This window comes from Pollicipes pollicipes, unplaced genomic scaffold, assembly GCF_011947565.3.
Source record: "Pollicipes pollicipes isolate AB1234 unplaced genomic scaffold, Ppol_2.1 Scaffold_3447;HRSCAF=4054_pilon_pilon_pilon, whole genome shotgun sequence".
Taxonomy (NCBI): domain Eukaryota; kingdom Metazoa; phylum Arthropoda; class Thecostraca; order Pollicipedomorpha; family Pollicipedidae; genus Pollicipes; species Pollicipes pollicipes.
Genome location: NW_023596297.1, coordinates 35236136 through 35257165, shown reverse-complemented (window position 1 = coordinate 35257165; position 21030 = coordinate 35236136). Strand labels below are relative to the sequence as shown.

General features: G+C 56.1%; 1 protein-coding gene across 1 annotated transcript in view; it reads right to left on the bottom strand.

Moving 5' to 3' along the window:
* Positions 1 to 20177, bottom strand: part of LOC119091945 (endosome/lysosome-associated apoptosis and autophagy regulator family member 2) — a 30327-nt gene extending 10150 nt beyond the window's left edge. Inside the window, exons 1-9 of the mRNA XM_037214875.1 lie at positions 19795 to 20177; positions 13315 to 13438; positions 9676 to 9877; positions 8230 to 8377; positions 7699 to 7885; positions 5426 to 5661; positions 4829 to 4964; positions 1853 to 2002; positions 931 to 1148 (exon numbers count right to left, since the gene is read on the bottom strand). Of these exons, the coding sequence (XP_037070770.1) occupies positions 931 to 1148; positions 1853 to 2002; positions 4829 to 4964; positions 5426 to 5661; positions 7699 to 7885; positions 8230 to 8377; positions 9676 to 9877; positions 13315 to 13438; positions 19795 to 19878 (1485 nt within the window). The 5' untranslated portion in view covers positions 19879 to 20177. The remainder of the gene's footprint in view (positions 1 to 930; positions 1149 to 1852; positions 2003 to 4828; positions 4965 to 5425; positions 5662 to 7698; positions 7886 to 8229; positions 8378 to 9675; positions 9878 to 13314; positions 13439 to 19794) is intronic.
* Between the last annotated feature and the right edge of the window lie 853 nt (positions 20178 to 21030).

Here is a 21030-nt window from a genome sequence, read left to right as displayed (position 1 = left end):
ATGGTGACATACTGCTGCACACCGGACTTGTTTGGGTTCAAAATGTCAAGGCTGAAGTCGCCGAGAACAAATAGCGGCTTGCCCATGCTCGTGATGTCCTCTATGTAGGTGAGTCCGGGGACGGCAGGCGACGCCCGCGATAGCTGGTCTGACGCTCCTGCCGGAGATGTTCAGCCATAGCGTCTCCAGCCCTCCTGCCAGGTCTGATGTCGTGTCGAGCCTGCGTGCAGAGAGCTCCTCGCGGAGGACGATGGCGACACCGCCGTCGCGAACAGCCCGTTTGCCGCTGCGAGGAATCTGACGACCGAGCCGCTGTATTTTGAAGCCAGGGAAGAGAAGAAGACTGCCGGCGGCGCTGCCCGGAGCTCGGATCCGCCTCTGAGCGGCAGCTCCTGCTCCGCCGCCGGTGGCGCGACCTCCGCCCAGTCACGTGATTATCGGTAGTCAGTAGAACAGTTCTTGGTGCTCTGATGGGCTCGCCAGGCTGGTGTACCTCTCCGAGAACCGGCAAAGCGCGGGACGTTCAAACGTGACGCGTTGAGGATATGCCGTGATGTGGATATACACATGTGCGTGATGGGCTGCTTGTCGGCTTCTGCTCCCCGCCACACAGTAGGTACTAGTCGCGCCCAGACAATATATCAACTGACAACTTGGCCTTTGTCTGGGTACCGTCGCCCATCCGCTGACGCACCTGTCCGCTACCTTTACACTGTTATGATGCATGTAACCATGACGCCCACCGCCTTCGTAACCCCCTATGTCGCCAGTTGCCAGTGGCAAAATCAAAACAGTCACCACCCTCCAGCCTGTGAGTCTCTCAAGCCCGCATCCCCCAACCACAGCCCAAACGCTCCCAGCCCTGCAACACAAGAGCACAGCAGCAGCACAGCAGCACAGCACCTTAATCATCCCAGCACCGGTACCGACCTGCATAAAGGCGAACTCGCAGTCGGTCTTGCAGTCGACTTCGAAGGCGAACGAGACGGCGCCCACCTGGCGGGCGGCGCCGTTCAGAAGGCCGCCCGACGAGCGGAAGCCGGCCACGACCAGCGAGAGCACCAGGTAGACGCCGTCGGCGTGGCCGCGGCCCGAGTGCACGTACTCGCCGGCCGGCTGCCAGCCCTCGGACGTGCTGCAGCCCAGGCCTGCCAGCCGCCACGGCCAGCTGTGAGCGCGGCGTACCTAGGCGACTGGGTGTAACACACGAATGTCCATCGCCGTGACATCCTTGAGTCGCTGGAAATTGACACGGGGGAAATTGATCACACTGCCATAAAGCAATCCGCCAATAAACAAGACGACGGGCACGTTTTCTCATATCCCTGTTCACATGCAACTTCCCAGACATCCTGCTCGCCTTTGTCACATACAAACCGCCTGGCCTAGTCTGCTCACCGCAGGCAGCAGCGTCCTCACATCGCGACGCCCCCGACGGAGGACGCCGCGCCGCCTCGCCTACCGCGGAGGACGCTGCGTCGCCTCGCCTACCGTCTAAGTCTGACGGAGGACGCTGCGCCGCCTCACCTACAGAGGAAGACGCTGCGCCGCGTCGCCTCACCTACAGAGGAAGACGCTGCGCCGCGTCGCCTCGCCTACCGCGGAGGACGCTGCGCCGCCTCGCCTACCGCGGAGGACGCTGCGTCGCCTCGCCTACCGTCGAAGTCTGACGGAGGACGCTGCGCCGCCTCGCCTACAGGGGAAGACGCTGCGCAGCGCCGCCTCGCTTCGCCTACCGCGGAGGATGCTGCGTCGCCTCGCCTACCGCGGAGGACGCTGCGCCGCCTCGCCTACCGCGGAGGACGCTGCGTCGCCTCGCCTACCGCGGAGGACGCTGGGCCGTCCCGCTTACCGTCGAAGCTCATGCAGCTGGCGGCCATGCCGGGCGGCAGCGTGGCCCAGGCCGTCAGCTGGTATCCGTAGTCGGGCGCCGTACTCGGTGGGCATGCCTGGCAGCGGGCCGTGCCCTCGCCGTGCGTCCCGCGGCCGCAGTATTCGCACCCTGTCGACGCAGCAGCGCTCGGTCAGAGGCACGGGAACGCCCGGCCAGCGGCATAAGGGTGCCTGGCCAGCGGCACAGCGGCGCCCGGCCGGTGGCACAGAGGCTCCGGCCGGTGGTACAAGGGTGCCTGGCCAGCGGCACAAGGGTGCCTGGCCAGCGGCACAAGGGTGCCCGGCCAGCGGCACAGCGGCGCCCGGCCGGTGGCACAGAGGCTCCGGCGGTGGCACAGGCGCACCCGCCCAATGGTGCCCGGGGTCACACCTGCTGCGTACTGCACCGCATGCCATGCTTGTCATGCGGCGCAGCACGGTTCCCGTAGGAGGTGACCGCGGGTGGAAGAATGCTGTGCGGCTTATGTGCAACTGATGTGACCCGTCGGCGCTTACGATGCTTGATCGGCTCGAACTCTGTATCACATTATTGACCGGACAGAATGCCATACTCGCTTGCCTGAGCTATATAGTCATCACCTCCTCGTGATTTTAGACTTTTGATACGGTCTGCGCTCATCGCATTCCTTCACGACATTTGTATTCTCTTCGGTGGGCTTACTGCCGACATTTACAGCAGCAGGGATATGCTTAAGCCGTGTCTGACAGCGTGGAACCAGCTGGCTCCCCGTATGGTGCCTAAACGATTTGGCCGACCGAAACACGTGTTTTAGTTTGCATACAGGCAGCACAGGTGTCCTCAGTGCCAGCGGGAGATCTCACTGATTCAGACCGCTCCAAACACTGCCAGACTCTTCCAGTAAACTGTGGACGGTCCCAGAGGAGCGCCGTGTTCCCATCTGACCCCGAACGACCTCAGCCAACTTTGCGACATTCCATGTGACTGAATCTAACCCTGGAATGGCCCAAATGCTTTCGTGGCTGCATGTTTCCGTCTGATCATGCTCGATTCTATCTGACTTCGGGCCGCCCCCAGCGCTCTCGCACCCCTCCAGACAGCTCCGGGCAGTCCCACCAGGGACCCGACGGTTCCAGCGGTGCCAGCGCGGTCCCAGCTCCCCTCCCCAGTGTCCCCCTTGACCCGGACGCGCCCCGACCGGCCGCGTCGCTCCTTTGTCGGCGCTGACCCCGTCCCCGGACCGAGACATCGACCGGGCCGTGCGGGGCCGACAGCTCATTACCGGCAGTCTGGCCGGGCTTCACGCCTGTCGGCGCCATTAGCCGGCGCCCCCGAAAGCCCCCGCGGACGGCCGGCGCCCCCCCCCCCCCCTGCCCCAAAGACCGACCGCGCACGGCCGGCGCCCCAGAAAGCCCCCCCCCCCCTCCGCGGACGGCCGGCGTCCCCCCCCCCCGCCCCAAAGTTCGCCCGCGCACGGCCGGCGCCCCCCGACAGCCCGTCCGCACGCGACCGGCGCCCCCGACAGCCCGCCCGCGCACGGCCGGCGCCCCCGACAGCCCGTCCGCACGCGACCGGCGCCCCCGACAGCCTGCCCGCGGACGGCCGGCGCCCCCGACAGCCCGCCCGCGCACGGCCGGCGCCCCCCGACAGCCCGTCCGCACGCGACCGGCGCCCCCGACAGCCCGCCCGCGGACGGCCGGCGCCCCCGACAGCTCGCCCGTGCACGGCCGGCGCCCCAGACATTTCGCCCACGGACGGCCGGCGCTCCCGACAGCCCGCCCGCACGCGGCCGGCGCTCCCGACAGCTCGCCCTCGCGCGGCCGGCGCCCCCGACAGCCCGCGCGCGGACGGCCAGTGTGCCCGACAGCTCGCCCGCGCGCGGCCGGCCGGCGCGGGCCGCACCCCGGGTCAACGTCCCACGGTTGGCCCAACGACGCCGACCCGCCGGACCAGCGACGCTGACAAACAACAGCGGCCTGGGCGTAAATACAGGGTCGGCCGACGGCCATGGTAACATCCTCGGCGGGCGGCTGGAGACCGAACAGCCTGCCACCGAGGCAGCTTACAGGATGGCTGTTGCTATTTTAACCAATGCTGATGACTGCGATCTAGCCGTCACGACGCGTGAACTGCTCCATCGGATCATTTTCATTTTACAACCACCTAAAGGCATCATTGTTCTCCACGCTGAGCTACCGGACGCTCAACATTCTAGCGGTTTAAACATTTTAGCGACACCAGCAATAACTGCGTCGATTGATCATTCCGTTTCCCATCGCATCTGATACAAGTCAGATAGTGCTCACCCAGCAGCCATTAGACCGTGCCTGTGAGCCACTTCCAGAGGTTAGGACAACAGTCAGCTCGTTACTGAATAAAACTAGCTCCAACGAAAATATGCTGAAAAAAACAGCTTCCAAATTTCCATTTTTCTTGCATAGCAACAAAGAAGCTGAAAAGGGCGTTGGCATGTTATTCCTGCCGTTACCGACACTCGGCATCGGCGAGTACTCATCACGTGCAACCCTGAGATGGGCCAGCCAGCTCGTGTCCACCGGCGTCCTCTGTCGCCAGCCTTTCTCGGAAAGGACTTGGGTCAGCCAAGAGCACACACAGCAGCTGGTCTCTTAGGGCGTCAAGTTCTATACGGCGTTGATCATCCGGGGGTCAAGCCTGTACACGGAAAAGCAGCTCTTGGCTATCGCATCCTCAGTTGCCCCCACCCCTTCCCTCTGTGTTCACCTTGAGCGAGAGATATTGGAGGAAGAAGAGAACCGCACGGGGAATCCCCTCTGTGAGTAATTTCCCCTGTGTCCCTGCGCCACGCCTTTTTCTCTCGGACGCCGAGTCCGCCTCGCACCATCCTGGTTCCGTTGGCACGCGGGCTGGCAGGAGCGCGGCGCCCGAGACGCTGTCGGGCGGCTGCCGGCGCTGCCACCTCTGACCTTTGGCGGCGGCCGGCCGCGGGCGACTCACTCAGATTGTCGCCGTGCTGCATGCCGGGGCTGCAGGGCGGGCACGGCTTCTGGCGGCCGGACGGCGGCAGGCTGACCGCGCCGGGCAGGTCCTCTCGGCAGATCTTCGGCTCCACCCAGTGGTACTCGAGCCGCGTCTGCGGCACACGTCCCCGCCGTGTGGGGCCCGAGCAGGTGTGCATGGACGGACGCGACTAGCAGATGGCGAGTACAGTTATATGCTGCGGTGTCACAGCACGGTCAGTGGTCGTTGAAACAACTTGATGGCGGGGGGATAGTGGATTACTGGAATTAGTGTTCACAACATAGCATAAGTTACCACAAATCTTCCTCCTCCTCTTCCCCCCCCCCCCCCCCAACCCACAACTTCACATTTGTCTGGTAGTTTGTGTTTTACGCAGAGGACAGTGAACGGTTTCCAAACATTCAGTACGAATATACTGCACACCCATCAACCAATGAACATAACGTACACGTCGCTGCCAACTGAAGGGGCCATAACTCGGTCTATCCACGTCCCCTGCAGATCAGCGGCTATCCCCGTGTTTCCTACCCTGGCAGCCGCTCTCCCCGCCACCACGCGCGCGCCGCTCGTCACCTTGTTCTGCACACACGGCGAGTGCAGCTCATAGTAGTCGGCCGACGAGCACGGCTCGCGCCTGAAGCAGCGCGGCGAGCCTTTGGGTGCGTACTCGGTGTCCTTGTCGCAGGCGGCGCACTGGCGGGCGCCGCGTCCCGAGCGCGTGTTGGCCGGGCAGCGGCGGCAGTGGTCCGCCGCGCCGTGGCTGTACGTGCCGTTCTTGCACGGCGTACATGACGAGGTGTAGGCCACGCCTGCGGCCCACGAGACGCGGCTTCAACCGACGGAGGCGCAAGAGACCCCAGGCGCACCACGGGACGGCGTGGGACATACCAGGTACAGCACGGGGCGGAGCGGGAGACGCCAGGTACACCACGGGTTGGCGCGGGAGATGCCAGGTACAGCACGGGGCGGCGCGGGAGACGCCAGGTACACCCCGGATGGTCGCGAGAGACCCCAGGTACACCCCGGGTCGGCGCGGGAGACGCCAGGTACACCACGGGTCGATGCGGGGACGTCAGGTACACCACGGGGCGGCGGGAGACGCCAGGTACACCTCGGATGGTCGCGAGAGACCCCAGGTACACCACGGGTCGGCGCGGGAGACGCCACGTACACCACGGGTTGGTGCGGAGACGCCAGATACACCACGGGTTGGTGCGGGAGACGCCAGATGTGCTTCGGGTTGGTGTGGGAGACGCCAGGTACGCCACGGATCGGTGCGGGGATGCCAGGTACACCACGGGGCAGCGCGGGAGATGCCAGGTACATCACGGGGCGGTGCGGGAGACGCCAAGGTACACCTAGGATGGTCGCGAGACCCCAGGTACATCACGGGGCGGCGGGGGAGGGGGGGGCACGCCAGGCACACCCCGGATGGTCGCGGGAGACCCCAGGTACACCTCAGATGGTCGTGAGAGGCCCTAGGTACACCCAGGGTCGGCGCGGGAGACCACCCCGGATGAGTGCGGCGCCGTGTCTGTGGAGGGGGGGGGGGGGAGGGTCGGCGGGCGCGCGGTCGGGAGAGTGCTGGCGAGTATTGAGCGGTTGGCGGCGAATGCTGGAACAGTATCCGCGCGACACGGGGGAACGGCAGACGGGACAGAAATGGCGCGCGACGGGACCTGCACTGGGGCGCCGATGGCATGGCCGGCGACGCTGCGCCGCTGACACAAATAAACGATAGGATTGTCCGAGTGAGGCAATGCAGCGAGGCACCTGTGGAAGGCGAGCCGCGGGCGCGCGGTCCGACCGACAAGGACCGAGAACACGTCACATCGCCCCGCATACCGGGCTGAGACAGAACGGCTCAACCCACCAGGAGAGCTGCCCATATCACTGCGCCGGTACGCAGAGAAGACGACAGAGCGATACCGACGTCGGACAGCGCGTCATAGCGTTTCGGGTTGGCACCGAGATGGAAGTGTTTAATCACAATAGCACACGGAAGGTAGCGCCATACCGGCACTCTCAGAGGAAATAACGCCGCCTGCTGTCTGTGTGGAGACAGCAGAGAAGACGGCGCCGCAACATCGGCGCACAGAGAAGACGACGCCATGCCCGCACAGTGAGGAGACAGGATCGTCATGCCCGCATGGGCAGCAGACGTCACATACTGACACACATCTCAAATATCCGATTGGCAGACACACCCGACAAGCTTACACAGGCTGGTGGTCAACATCAGGACCCTCTGACCCCCAGCGAGACGCTGTGCAGAGGGCCGGCCGCTCCAGATGGCTGTGCAGAGACCGGCCCGTGTCCTGCGATGCGGTGCTGACGATGGAGCTAACCTTGCATGCATTACCTCGCAACGCCTTGCACCCGTAACCCGTGTCTTAGACCGCTCCCGTGGGTCGCGTTTCAACCCGAGTATCCGGGATGGTTAGCGCGGCCCGTACACAGTGTTAGCACGTGTGCGGGACATCTGTGGGCTGTCCAGGGAGTTTTCAGCAGCCGCTGGCAGAATCTCGGCAACCACATGGTCACCCAGTTGACATACGAGCACTCCGCTATTAGCCTCTATCGTGCAGGCATTACAAAAAACGTGTCGATAATGAACAGTATGTTCGGCTGATTAGTGGGCGCCGCTTTGCACCCGCCCACACAAGAGAGACTATTCGCCGCCAACAACTGATGCTGCAAAAGCTGTCCTCCAGTTTTAGGGTGCTCTGAAAGTGCATAGCAGCGTCGGGCGGCGTTTGGCGTACCGTACACAACACAGACACGTCGACAACCACTGCCTGCAAGTGCCGGACACGTACGGAGCTCTGTCTAGTGGAGTCTCTCACCGCTAATCTCCACTTTCTTCAGGAGCACAGCCTTGCCCGTGTGCAGATCCATGCCAATCGTCTTCCAGTGCAGCACATTGAGGCCGGCCTTGAGATCCACGTGGATCGTCTTCCAGTCGCCCTCCTGCGTCAGCGCCGGCCACGTGATGTCGTCGGCACCCACCAGCTGGCACTGGTCGTCCTGCGGCTGCACACGGCCCACGCCGTCAGGCGACGGGCTAGGTGGGAAACCCGTCATGCTCGCAGAGCTGGGAGCCGTGGCCACACACTAGCTGAACCGTCTCAACAACGATGTCATGGTCATTGTCAAGAAGACAAGCTAGTCGAACAAGGCCATAGCGATCAATCGTGGCTTCCGGTTTCCGAGGACCAATGCCCCGTCTGTGAACCATTGTCGTTTTCACAAGCGGGTGGTCTGACAGGGCCGCATTAGCGAAGCCCGCCGGTTGAAGTTCCAGTAGTGAGCCCGCCGCCTGACAATCACGTCCCAACTCCCCCACCCCCACCCCAACTCCCCTCCAGACCACGCACCAGGAACTTGAAGAGCACGTCCGGGTTGGTGTACTGGTACTCGTACTTGAGCGTGCCCGGCCGCACCAGGTGCACGGTGTAGACGAGCGCCGACGAGCACGGCCCGCCGGCCGACGACAGCACCTCGCCGCGCGGCTGCCAGCCGAAGCTGCAACACCGGGGCACGGCGGCGTCGGCGGGCGGCTGGCAGCGGCCACGGCAGATCCGTCAGCCCTGGTCACACGCCAGCCTTCGGCTCCGGCCGCGCGAGCCCCCGCGGGTGGGGTATCGACCCAGGGAGTGGCGGCGGCGCACCCGTATGTCGGGGCGCTTGTCGCGGGAAATAGGACACCCCGCCGTCAGAGGGACGGCAATCCGCGCCGTTCGGGTCCGTGTGTGCGCAGGCTGCTGGCTGATATGTGCTACTCTAGCCAGTGCGAGCACCCCAGCCAGGACGGAAATGCTCGCGTGCAACGCCATCAGTCGATGTTTTGTTGGCTCCAGATACAGTTAGGCTAAAAAAATCAAGCCAGATGGCAGTCCTGTCCTGTCCTTTCCCTGCGCAACAGCCAATGGACTGACTGTGTGGATGGGAGTTGACTTTTGGGGGACGAGTGCTTAACAATGCCCCTGAACGTTTGCGGTCGCTACAGTCAAACCTCACATCGAAGGCAAATACACATCGTATACCAGATCATCTCGAATGATAAACAACACCGCGTGCTTCTGCGCTGGCCAGGGAACAGCGGCCGTTCGATTAACTCCGTCAGACTTTCTGTAAACAACAACTTAGCAGGCAGGCACGCTGCCGCGCCTTGACGACGGTGCCGCTTCCAGGCAAGTGTTTACAGAGTACTGCCGGCGTCACATAAATCACACCATACCGTGACCTGTGACCGCTCCAATTAGCACCGCGCAGCGTCGCACATTACTACTGGTGTTTGTTTTTACACGACGGCCGAAGTGAGGGTCCCCAGAATATATGCCACGCTGTTGAGCTCACGCCAAGCATCTCGAAGGCCACGACGAACAGGGAGCGAAAGAGCACACACCTCATCTGCCGCAGCACACACTGGCAGTGCTGATGCGCTGGCCGGCGCATCGAGCCCTGCCATTGAAGCAGGACCGGACAAACCCCAGCAGGGTCTCCCCACAGGTCACAACACACGCACCCAAACACGCACACACGCACACACCGGCTGGTGACAGACCGGAGCGACACGGCGGCACTAAACCCAGCCATGTCCACAGGCCGCGACACTTTCTCAGACCCGGGCGCTTCCACAGACACGACAGGCAGACGGCGCGCGACGGCAGCGCTGGCTCCGACTCTCTCAACAGACCCCCTGACGAGCCGCACACGGTCGGTGACAAGGTCCGATGGTGGCGCCTGGCACCGACTCGATCCCCTACCTCCCGCGCAGCACAACGCTTCACACAACATCGGACAGCGGCTCTGGCACTGACTCGTCGCAGTTGACCTCGGCGCCCAGCCGCTTCACGTTGAGGAAGGAGGTCTTGAAGGGCTCGGTGACCACCTGGAAGCCAGGCGGCACCGAACTCCAATCGTCGAACACCTGCCCTCCACCCAGCGAGTACGAGCCAGCCGGACACTTGTCGCAGCTGAGCGTCGCCAGGTTGAAGAAGCGTCCAGACTTGCAGGACGGCGCTGTGGGCGGCGGAAACGCGTTACACAGGTGGAGTGGCGGAGGCACGCAGGCAGCGAACCGGTGCTGACGGTCTCAGGATGTTCAGACTCTCGTCTTCGGTCGCCCTTGATTCGTAGACGGAGTCCGTCAGATGTTGTAACTGGTGTAAGAGTGTGCGATTAAGGTCGAAGCGATTTGACGTGTTGGAAGATCCATTGCTTTCTTTGAAGAAGCCTGTGATCGCTTCTTTCTCACTGTGTAGTCACTGGCGCGACTGTCCTGTATTGGGTGACACTTCTTGTGGAAAATTTCATCCACAGAAGCTCACGGTAATCAGAAATGCCTAATCGGCGCATAACATATTACATATATGCATGGCCCACGTGCGGCGGCCGGAATTAGCCGGTTATAAGATTGTGTAGTACGCTGCTACCCCGAGAGTATTTACTATGTTCTGAGTCCCGTGAAAATCCCAGCCATAAACAAGCGGCTCGGAGAACTGGCTTTAGTGGCCAGATGCCCGGTTGATGTGGTACAGATCGTCATGATTCGGCGCCAGGCCACTGTGCACTTCAGGTCCGGGTGCGCAGTGACAAGCGGCGGATGGGCGGGGCCTCGGCGGCCTTGGTCGTTGGTTACACGACTTTTTGGAGCACGATGTTTTCTCCGAACGTGCCCCGACATTTACCGAAATGGCTTATCAGGCAACTTATCAAAACGGAAGGTAACACGTGCGTCAGTTGAGCCTTCCCCGTCCGTGTGTACACGCCTGAGGCTTTGTTCGATAGGGACCTGGACAGGGGTGGCAAGCTGTTCATTACCCAAGTATCAACAGCAAACCAGCGAGTTTGTTTTAAGCATTGAACTTCCCAGTAGACTCTTAGCCGGAACACGCAAAAGCGTTCCACTTCACTCGAATATAATGCTGAAATTCGCGGAGCAAGGCTGGTCTAAAACGAGTAGTTTTCTTTTCATACCACACGATGCAAGCATAAACCACGAAGAGACAATTTTGCGCAGTACATATGCGTCTCCGCCGAGCAACAGACAGAAATGCACGTGTTGCTGGTTGTCTCTGGGGCGCGGCTGCGGCTGCGAGCCGGCGCGTCCTCCTCTGTACCGGCCTGCAGGTGACCGGCTGGCGCGAGCCACGTGCCCGGCGGCGGCGGCCGGTCGGGCGGCGCAGCGGACCGGTGCATCGATCGACCGCACCAGCCCGCATTAGCGACAGCGTGGCGCCGCCGCCGCCAGCCGGTGCCGCCACACACACACAGGGGCGTCGGTCCGCCAGCGGCCGGCCGGCCGGCCGGCTGGCATGCGCCGCCCGGGACGGGACCGTCACAAGCCCAGCTCACTGTGCGCCGCTAGCCTGTACTGGTGACGTGTCAGGCTACCGTGCTCGTCGCACATGTAGAAGGACGGCCGCTGAGGAGAACTCGCCTGGTTGCATGGCATGCGTTGTGAACTGTGCCTCTGTTTGTTTGCTGTATGATCGTCAACAGGTACAGCAGTCTGTTCGTTGCACGCGCTCTATGGAACGCCCAAGTCCTATCAAAAGTTAGCCGTGCTCAACGAACATGGCCGAATGAGGATGTGTCAAAACACAAAAAGCGTACGTGCGGCCGGTGGCCCGAATAGAGGCGCATGAACACGGCAGCAGGCGCCGAAGAACATATGGCTTACAAATAGTCCATCGGTGCGACGAAACCGCGTGCGGTGAATCTGTAGGTAGAAGGGGCAGGTACTTGCCGAACGAATCAATGTTTTGGCAGGAGTGAAGGAAGCTATTGTATATGGCCAGAATCCGGTGGAAAGGGACTATGAGATCGTGTTGGCTGGGACGAAAGGAACGCCCGGGGATAAGAGTTCCTTTTCCTTGCCGTTGGTATGCGTATATGGAAGGAACAGGACTTAGCTGAGCTCCCCGGTTGTCCAAGAAATACATGAACTTGATAACTTGTTGAAGGCATGATTTTGGGGGAGGTTTGGAAGCTTTCTAGGAAGTGAGAGCAGTTGAGATATCTGCGTGGTGGGTCCAGGGAGCAGGTCCCCCAGATCAGGAACGCGTGCTGGGTTCCGTCTCGGGCCGCTCGATGAGTCCGGGCTGCACATGCCAGATTAAGTCCCCCATATTCAATCCTTCAGCGAACACGCACGCTGAACACACTGTGCGTAGTTTTATAATCGGGGCGTGGGTGCCATGGGCAGTGAGGCATCTGCATGCTGCAGATGAGGGGGCCAGTGGGCCATCTTGGTTTGGTAACCGCCGCGTCTACACGGCTGGCGAAAACGAGACTTGAGTCCAGTACAGCTCCTGAGCCGCGGACCTTGGCATGGCGTTCAAGAATGGTACCGTCCGACTTGCCCAACGCTGTGATCAGGGATACCTGGGAGAGTTACGGGAAAGAGAGAGAGGAAAATCACGATGCGTTTTGAAGGGTTCTGCTTAAAATCCCACGCGCGTGGCCAGTCAGAGAGATTCTTTATGTCTTGTTACCGGGCGCGTGAATCCTCTGGGCAGCTAATTTGATGAAAGAGTCCTGCATCGTCAACGTGCTTGGCACACTTAAGCCCACGTGTAGCGGAATGTCGGCGATGAAATAGACGAAGAGTAATGGGCCATGTGCCCTGTCTTCAGGCACACCTGGGGGATTCGAGTCAGGAATGACTGCTTACCATCCAGAACACGCTCTCGGGCTGCGGTCTCTGAGGTGCGATTCATTCCATGAAAAGACCCTCCAGGTCAAATGAAAAGTGCGTTCAAACTTTTGCGAGAGCAGTTTCTGATTAACACCGGTAAGAGTTGATGAACAGTCAGCGTACGCGTCAGTTAACAAGCCTTTGGCTGTTGAGTGTCATTCGTGCTGCCAGAGATCGGTCTTTGTTCTGGCGCACGACTTTCTGGGCAATAAGTCGTGCTGGTTCGCGAGCATAACAAGCCAACAGTGCTAGGGAGAGCAGCAATCAACTACCTTCTCAACTTTTCTCGAACACAGCGGCAGTAAAGAGTCGTGCACGTAATTTTTCGGCGACCTTTTATCTCCTCTCTTGCAAACGGGTATTGCATTGGCCCTCTTTCATCGGCCGGCGCGGTCATGTCGGCGCAGTCAGAGATATCTATATAGTCAGAGATATGTTGACATCTGTCGGCGCAGTCATGTGCACAGGGCAGATGATGCTGCCAAACAACGCCCGGTCAGTATGTAAGGCAGTGTGACCGGTGCCGACTTCTGACACACGCGTCGTCACCTATTTCCCGACCGGCACATGCGACAGCGAAACAGCAAATCCTGGTGGATTGGTAGTAGCATTTGAAGTAAATCCCAGGTGACATCGCTGTCATCATCCGTTCACATGCAAAGCTTTCATAAGGGACGATCGTCGGCAAACCTGGCCAGATCGCCGGAGCCGGCCGGCAGCGCGCATGCCGGCGGGACCAGATCGCTACCGTACGTACTGCAGTCGTCCACCCGCGTGGGCGGCGGCGGCGGCTCGCTGACGCAGGCCGGAGCTGCCGGCACCGACACCCGCCACCGGCCACCCGTCTCATCGCACTCGGTGAACTTGTAGTGGAAGTCCGTCTGAAACAGCGGCGCGGCGGCGGCCGTGATGCGCACCTGCACTGGCGACGGTCGGCATGCGGAGGACGGGCGTGTTACAAGCGCTGGGTCATACACGCGTGTGCGTGCCGTCGGCATAGCCAGGGCTGCAGCATCAAGTTACGGCGACATGATTGATATCTCGTCATGTGCTTCAATGACATGATGTGGTCCATCAGCTGATGTGTGATGAGATTAAGAGACATACAGCAACGCAGTGATCAGCAGGCGAGAACTTTAATGTTACTATACACAATGGTATAAAGCGCACAAGTGGCCAGTGCCCCAAATACAGAATACGCAACCACTTCGATTAGATTTCAAGCATGGAATGCTGGTTTGTATGAAACAGCATTCATCACAGCAAGGGTTCGTGTAAGTTCAAGGGGCGACTACAGTCTGCAGCTACCCAATTAACTCCAACAGCCCAACCATTCACCACTGGCGTGGCGGTGGTTTTAGCGCTGTTGAATGCCCAGAGTTTACAGCACACGCTTCAGCCTGGGTCACCGCAATTTACGCCGGATTAGAGTGTCTGAAAGATTATCGAATTATCGAAACCAATTCACAAGTCATGATTATCACATTCAAAGACATAATTATTGAAGCCATTCACCAAAAGACCTCAAAATATTTACGACGTAACACCTTACCCACAAAGTCTACCGAGCGAACACTTTGACTGCAGGTGGATGATGCGTGAAAGTCATGCTGGAAACATATCTTTTTCGATCATAAACAGCAGGGAATCCCATGGGAGAATTAGGCGCAAATGCCAGCTTAAAGGTTGAGCCTGCTCGTGTGAGGATTTCTTCACACAGCGTGTAATGAGTGCGAGCGGTACACTCTCTACTGATAGTTACGCAAGTGTTCCGTTCAATACTGATCTGAAACACAGGCACCCATTCTTTAGCACGAGCAGACGCCTGCACAGGCGGCACCACCTCCAGACGGGCCGGGGAGGCGCCTGGCTCCCAATACCTTAAGAACGAGGGCGCCAGGCCACCGGTAGCTCTTCAGACCAATGGAGACTGCTGGTATGTTCTGAGAGTAATTACGACGAACAGAACGCGGGCTTTTTGGTGAAACGCAAGTGACTTGCTGCACTGTGCAAAGTTAAGCAGGCACAAGCTCGAAGGACCTCATGCAAATGCGTTCTTGCATCGCGCCAAATGCAGTCAGTTATGTGCATACATACATGGCTTGATAAACCTAGAAGTGGGACATACTCCGGTTCTTTGGCATCACAAAAACTAGGGGTCCTTTCATCACGCTAGCAAGGGCGGCAACGTTGAATTTCTAAAAATGGCAGCGGGGCAAGTATTTATTGAGACAGATTGGTCACGCAAGCACCAAGTTTGAAATCTCGTTTGCCATGCGTCTCCCTCCTCGCGCTTGTTTTTTATGTGTCAATGACAGTGCCTGTCACTGCGACACAATTCTTAAAACACATGTTGGCATCCAAGAAACCCATTATGGCTACTTTGAGGAACACGTACGGTAGTACATTATATGCTCCTTGCGACATTTTTGCGAAGATGTGACTCAGCGGTAAGCAGTATCGCTGAATTACGCATTAAACCATGAGTGCCCGAGACTTTACGCTGGGTCACAGCCACCATAGAGGACTACGGCATGCAATGCGTGGGCTTCCTTCATGAGAAAGGACTGCTCAGTTGTATTTTATAATGCTTCGCGTTTTTAGTGGGGTGGGTCCATACTCGCTTTTCTCATGTTGCCTTTATCACCTGTGTGGATCTCCACACGCGGCTGGACTATCAGCGTCTGCTCTCTAAAGCTGTAGGACAAAATCAGTAATTCAGTTTGTCTGTAGGACAGTTTGCGGACTGACAGTTTGTCTGAAAAGAGGTAACGGTAATTTTGGTCTGTGGAAGAATGAGCTACTGATCTCCTCGGCTGAAAGCCACAGGTTTTTCTTAGGAACGTTGATGATATTTTCGGAATTTGGTTACATGGGAGAACAGAACTGAAGGGAGTTTTAAGCGAAAGCAAACACAATCTATCTCAGAATTCGGGTAGACCTTAGCATATTTCCGCTGTCCAGAGACTTTTCCGATATCAAGGTTCGGCTGGGAACCGACCTCTTTGTGAAACCCACGAATTCAAAAACCTATCCGCATTTCGATGCAGACCATCCCCAGCACACAAAAAGAGAAAGCTCGTTTGGATTATGGGTGCGCATGAGGAGATTTTGTTCTCGGGAGGACCACATGTGGAATAGGAGTGAGCTACATGCCAAGTTAATAGTCAGGGAGTATCCGGGTAATATAGCAGACAGGAAGCTGAGGAGCGGCCTCGCAGGGCAATAGGAAAGGATCCAGTCCGAAAAGTAGGTCGGCAGGTCAGGGTCAAAAGGGCAGGTTGATAGGGTCTCGCTTGTTTTAAATTACTCTGGGCACTTGCCCGACGTAAGGGACGTCCTTCAGACAAAACGTCAAGTGCTGAAAAATTCGGAAACAATAAAGCATTCTTATCCAAAGGTCCTCTGGTGGCCTTCCGCTGTGGCACTAACGTTAGAAATATTCTAGTCTACAGAAAAATCAGGCGACCAATCTACGGGTGCTGATGGGGTCCAGAGGACTGTGGCAAGAAGTGCGTACTATACAGGCGCATATACGTGGGAAATGACAACGTACTGTGGGTGATTTGAATGAATGTTTTTAGAATAGCAGCATTGCCTGCAGGTCATTCCACATAATTTATGCATATGGTGTGAAAATTGCCGGCCGGTGATCTCTGTCGGGAAGACGGGAAATGAGAAGGGGGCGGTACCTACGCGCACGTGCAAAATCACCTTCTGTCGATCCGATTGGTAAATCGCACTGTCGACCGGCCCGTGCGGGAACAGTTCCCCACATCCGGCTAGTCCAGAGACGACCTGAAAGGGATTCGATTCCAGCGGGATTGGAAGGAGAGCGAAGCTTACAGGAGGATGAGGGAGATGTGTTGGATGAAGCTGCTGGGTAGTATGGACTCGTCTAGTGAACTGAATATGCGCTCAGGTAAATTTCGAGGATACCTGGATTGCAGTGTTGTATACCACCTATCCTCTTAATTCACCCTTTTTCGTTGTCCGGCAATGCGAGCTATGATGGATAGCTCGTTACATTCTTATATCACTATATCACATAATTATACAGATATGTATATATACGCATATATATGTATACATATATTCAAGCATTTCAGGAGCAGACTTTCTCTTATGCATTGTTGGTTGTATACCACAGCAAACGCCACGTTTACGACCATTTTGGTCCTTTGTTAAAGGGTTCGTGTGGTGTGTTTGTCGTTTTCGGCGTGTCAATACAGAATGTTACTCAAGTCCATATATTTTTTTTAACCTTTCGATAAGATCCATTGTCATTTCGAACACAATCACCGCACTTTAAATATGCAGTCACAAGCACAGTATATGTACCAAAGTTCGGTTTCATCGAATCCCTCCGAGATACATGTTCGAGGCACATGCAAAATAGCATTCGCATGCTGCATGCTCTAATTCCAGACGCACTTCTGTATGGTTGGAAGCTTCACATCTCACCAAATCAAGGTAAAAAGTCACTGGTCCGGCAGATTTGCATTAAGGGGGACGAAAGCTGTCCTACCAGCCGCATGTCGTAGAGTAGTAGTTCACAGTTTCCGGCAGTACCTTGGAAACAGTTAACAACATTGGCCTGTTTCAACTTATCTCCGGTTTGGCTCAGGTTATTCTTCATCACTAGGGGAGATGTATTTGCGCTTTTGTAGCATGCGACAAATCTAAAATTTTCGTTGATCAGTGGGGTGCAGTTATGGAGTGCAATGTTACGCGGTACATTCTTATCGGTTTTCCCAAATGTGGGTCGCAGTCTTTATTACTATTCATACCACATAGTTTACCATCTATATTGTTTATGCATCCCTTGTGTCACATTCCTCAATAACAATTTAGGAAATTTTCGTATCCATTCAAGATGCTCAAGACATGCAGCATGAGATTTGAATATGTCCATGTCTACGAGACACAAATGTTCTACATATTCCAGGGAGCTGGCCGCGTGTTGTACTTCAAGAAAGAGGATCGCGTCAAAATTCTACAGGCATCAATAGTTTTACCGCTTTCTGCTACCACCACCAGCATTTCAATATTTACGTCATGACATGCCACTCAACAGGCATTGCAAGGAAGACAATGTGTACAAGTTACTGCTTTTACATTTGACTATTCTCTAAGGGGATTGATTCCTCCCGGTGTCCGCCCTTTTTGCCGGGATGAGAGGCAGGCGTCACTATATAGTCTCAGAAGCGTCGTAAAGCCGCAGTAACACACACATATTCGGTGGGGTTAGCAGCCTACAAAATAAACTTTTCGGTTTTGTTCTACGCAAGTTATTGTGCATTGTGTTAAATCAGCTTTTTCTTTATTACCAAGTCGTGAGTCGCTACACAATCTTAAATTATCTTTTCTTTAAAGATTTGATACGTTTTCGCGAGCCCCGTTCCACCCAGTGAACACTCAGCCAAATATAAGGGCCCAGCCTAAGATTAGGGAGCCTAGTCAAACATTGCAGGAGCTCAGCTAAACATAGGGGGGGGGGGAGGGCATGGCCCCTACGAAGTTCTACCTCTGCATACAAATAAGCATTTGGAGCCATCTCCTTGGAGCCTGCTCCGTGATGTCAGCTGTCTAAGTCAGTCAACATCATTTAAATTTACACAGCCTGAGTTTGACGCAGAGCTGATTCCAACTTTAAAATCAGAGCCAGCCTAAGCCATTAACGTGAGTCAACAAATTAGTTGGCCCACCTTATTGGTGTAGTGTCGATCCTAGCGTGTGCAAGTAAGCTGGAGTCATAGTCGGCACACATTTTGCGTACTGTGAGTCACGAATGTTCGACCAAAATTGCAGAATTGATCAAAATTTGTAGCCGATCGTCCGTAGAATGTGTAATTTTCCACCGAACATCTTGAATCTGGGCACACTGGCGGTGAGTCAGTCAGTGATGTGCAGCTGGAGTCGGGCGAAAGGCGCGAGGTTGAAGTTTTTCAACAAATCCCACTCAATTTGGTAGGATGTTGCAGATGTTGGCAGCGTCACGAGTGTCAATCTGCATTCTTTTGTGGGGGCCCTGGCCTACCCAATGTTGAGTTGCCCCTCCCCCATGTCAGCTTGCCCCCTCCCTCAATGCTTTTGGCTGGAATACCACAAAAGCCTGGGTAAAAGATGATCATAACACAACGACTGTCTTCCTTGATCTTTCTGCGCGGTGGCGTCTCGTACCACTCCGATAACAAAGTCATGGCTGCTCTCACCAGCAGACGCAAATCGTAATAGCTGAGCGGAGAAACGATACAAGAAACTTCACATACCTAGCGCCATAAGACACGCAATGACTTGTGAGGTTTAAGTGAAAAGCTCCGGAAGGAATATGAAAATGCTAAGTCCTTCACGGCTAACCCCGACCTCGTCCCCGTCCCCGCAACCAAAATGCCTGCCGCCTCTCATGACCGCCAGAGAAGAGCATCATCGGCGCCCTAAGGTGGCCTCTAAAGGGGCGCCTTCACGTGCCGATCAGAAGAGGCGCGTGCGTCGAGTGCCTGCTCCCTGGATCCAACACTGCACGACTTCTATGCTGCTTAAATTTAAATATTTTATAAAACATACAAAGATTAAGAACATGCGTTGCGGTTAATCCAGACAAAGAAGGCTCAATCCGGTGAGAAAAGCATTTTGGGGGTAGGCTGACGGGCCTTCCGCTCGGCCACCCAAATAATTTACAAAAATTAATACCCCTGGGCAGTGTCAATGCCAGTGTTATCTAACCTGCCATGGTTTACTTGCACCAGACAAGGAGCGAACCAGCTAGCATGTGCCCGATACTAAGCTATCACGAATGACTTGAAAATCAGCCTGTGAAGAAACCAGACCGACAAATCACAGAGAACAAAGACAAATACCGTATAATCCCGCTGATTGAGGAGAACAAAATTCGGAAAGGCATCAAGAGCTTTTAAGTCAGCTTCAAATGCACAGAAGACACAGATCAGAACTGTGGGAGAACTTTTGCGTTTTACACCAGCACATACACACAAACTGTTCCAGCCGAGCATTATTTAAGGTTCTGAAAAACTGACGCATCCGCTGTTCCCCGCCGACGAGTCTAATCTCCCTATTGGGCGTGGACCTTGGCCTTAAAATATTGTGTGTAGTACGGACCTGACCAGGGCCAGTATGTCAGGCTAGGAGGTATTGGTAAATACTGCACCATCAACCGTGCCTTTACCTTGTCCATGTAGGTACCCATCAGTCATCCAAACATTTAACACGGGCTTACCTGATTGTTACATATGGAAGGATCCGACGATGCTCGAACAAGCGCTATTCGTATTAGGCACGCAGCTAATACGAAGTTCTGCATATTTTCGGAAGCTTGAGAACGAAGCGCGGCCGCCGATATGTTTACGTGGCCATTTCAAGTCTCACATAACACAGACAGCTAGCACCGGTGACAGCACTTCTTCGCGAACACTCCGACGTACGGCACCATACACGTTTTCCATTTGAGTCCATGCAAAAGCACGTCTGCGGGAACTGTTGATTAAAAACACCTCCTTCGCTGCTCGCATGACACCCAAGCAACCACCACACTTCCGCTCCCCTCTTCAGCTATGTAGGACCAGCTGCCTCCAAATGAACGACACCCGCAGCGCCAGCGATTCCAGCGGGCATCGATCGACGCTTGGGACTCGGCGCGCCGTGCGATGCGTCGTCACGTGACCAGATAGCCGTTGTCATGGCAACCAGGGGTACGGCAATAACATTGTACGCGTAGTTGTGTGGGTATTGGTGGTAAAGAAAATGAAGGTCACTTTTTGCAGGATTGTATTTGATCATGCAAATGTGCAAGAAATATATAATGAAATAAAGATTTGTAACTAGAAACCTAAACATAGATGAAGTAAGCAATTTGCATGCCTCGCGGTCCGCAGTCTCACACGGGTGACGTAAAACTGTGAACGAAGTTGGATGCAGGTGTATGTATACTGTGCATGCTACCATGTGATAGTCAATAACGCTGAAGTCACTTACCAGGATGGATTTTCGCAAATTGGAAGCAACCACGAATATGACCATAACTTTGCGCCAGACTAGTGACACAAACTGTATGTCCGTGCTAAATGTATTAAAAGCGAAACTAGGACCGATCCTAGTCAAGCATTATCAGTGCGTGCCGACAGCAATGGAACTACGATGGTCCATCGTGCCTCTAATGCGGAAAAAAATTTGTAAGATATTGGACTTGTTTACGATACACTTACTACTGTTAAACCGTTCAAGTCCATCCATTTATCTTATGGCGAACTGGACAGAATCTTGAGGAAGTAATAGCTAGGGTCTGGACAAACCATTACGACTTTTCGCTCATGGTGAGGATGTCTTATAGTTCTGATGATAGAGGTTGTCCCGTGTGCTGATAAATTATTTTAATGTATACCAAATGAGAGCAATTGAATACTTTCGGTTGGCTTGTCAGGAGTGTGTGATGCTACGCACTGCTGCGCGTTTTCAT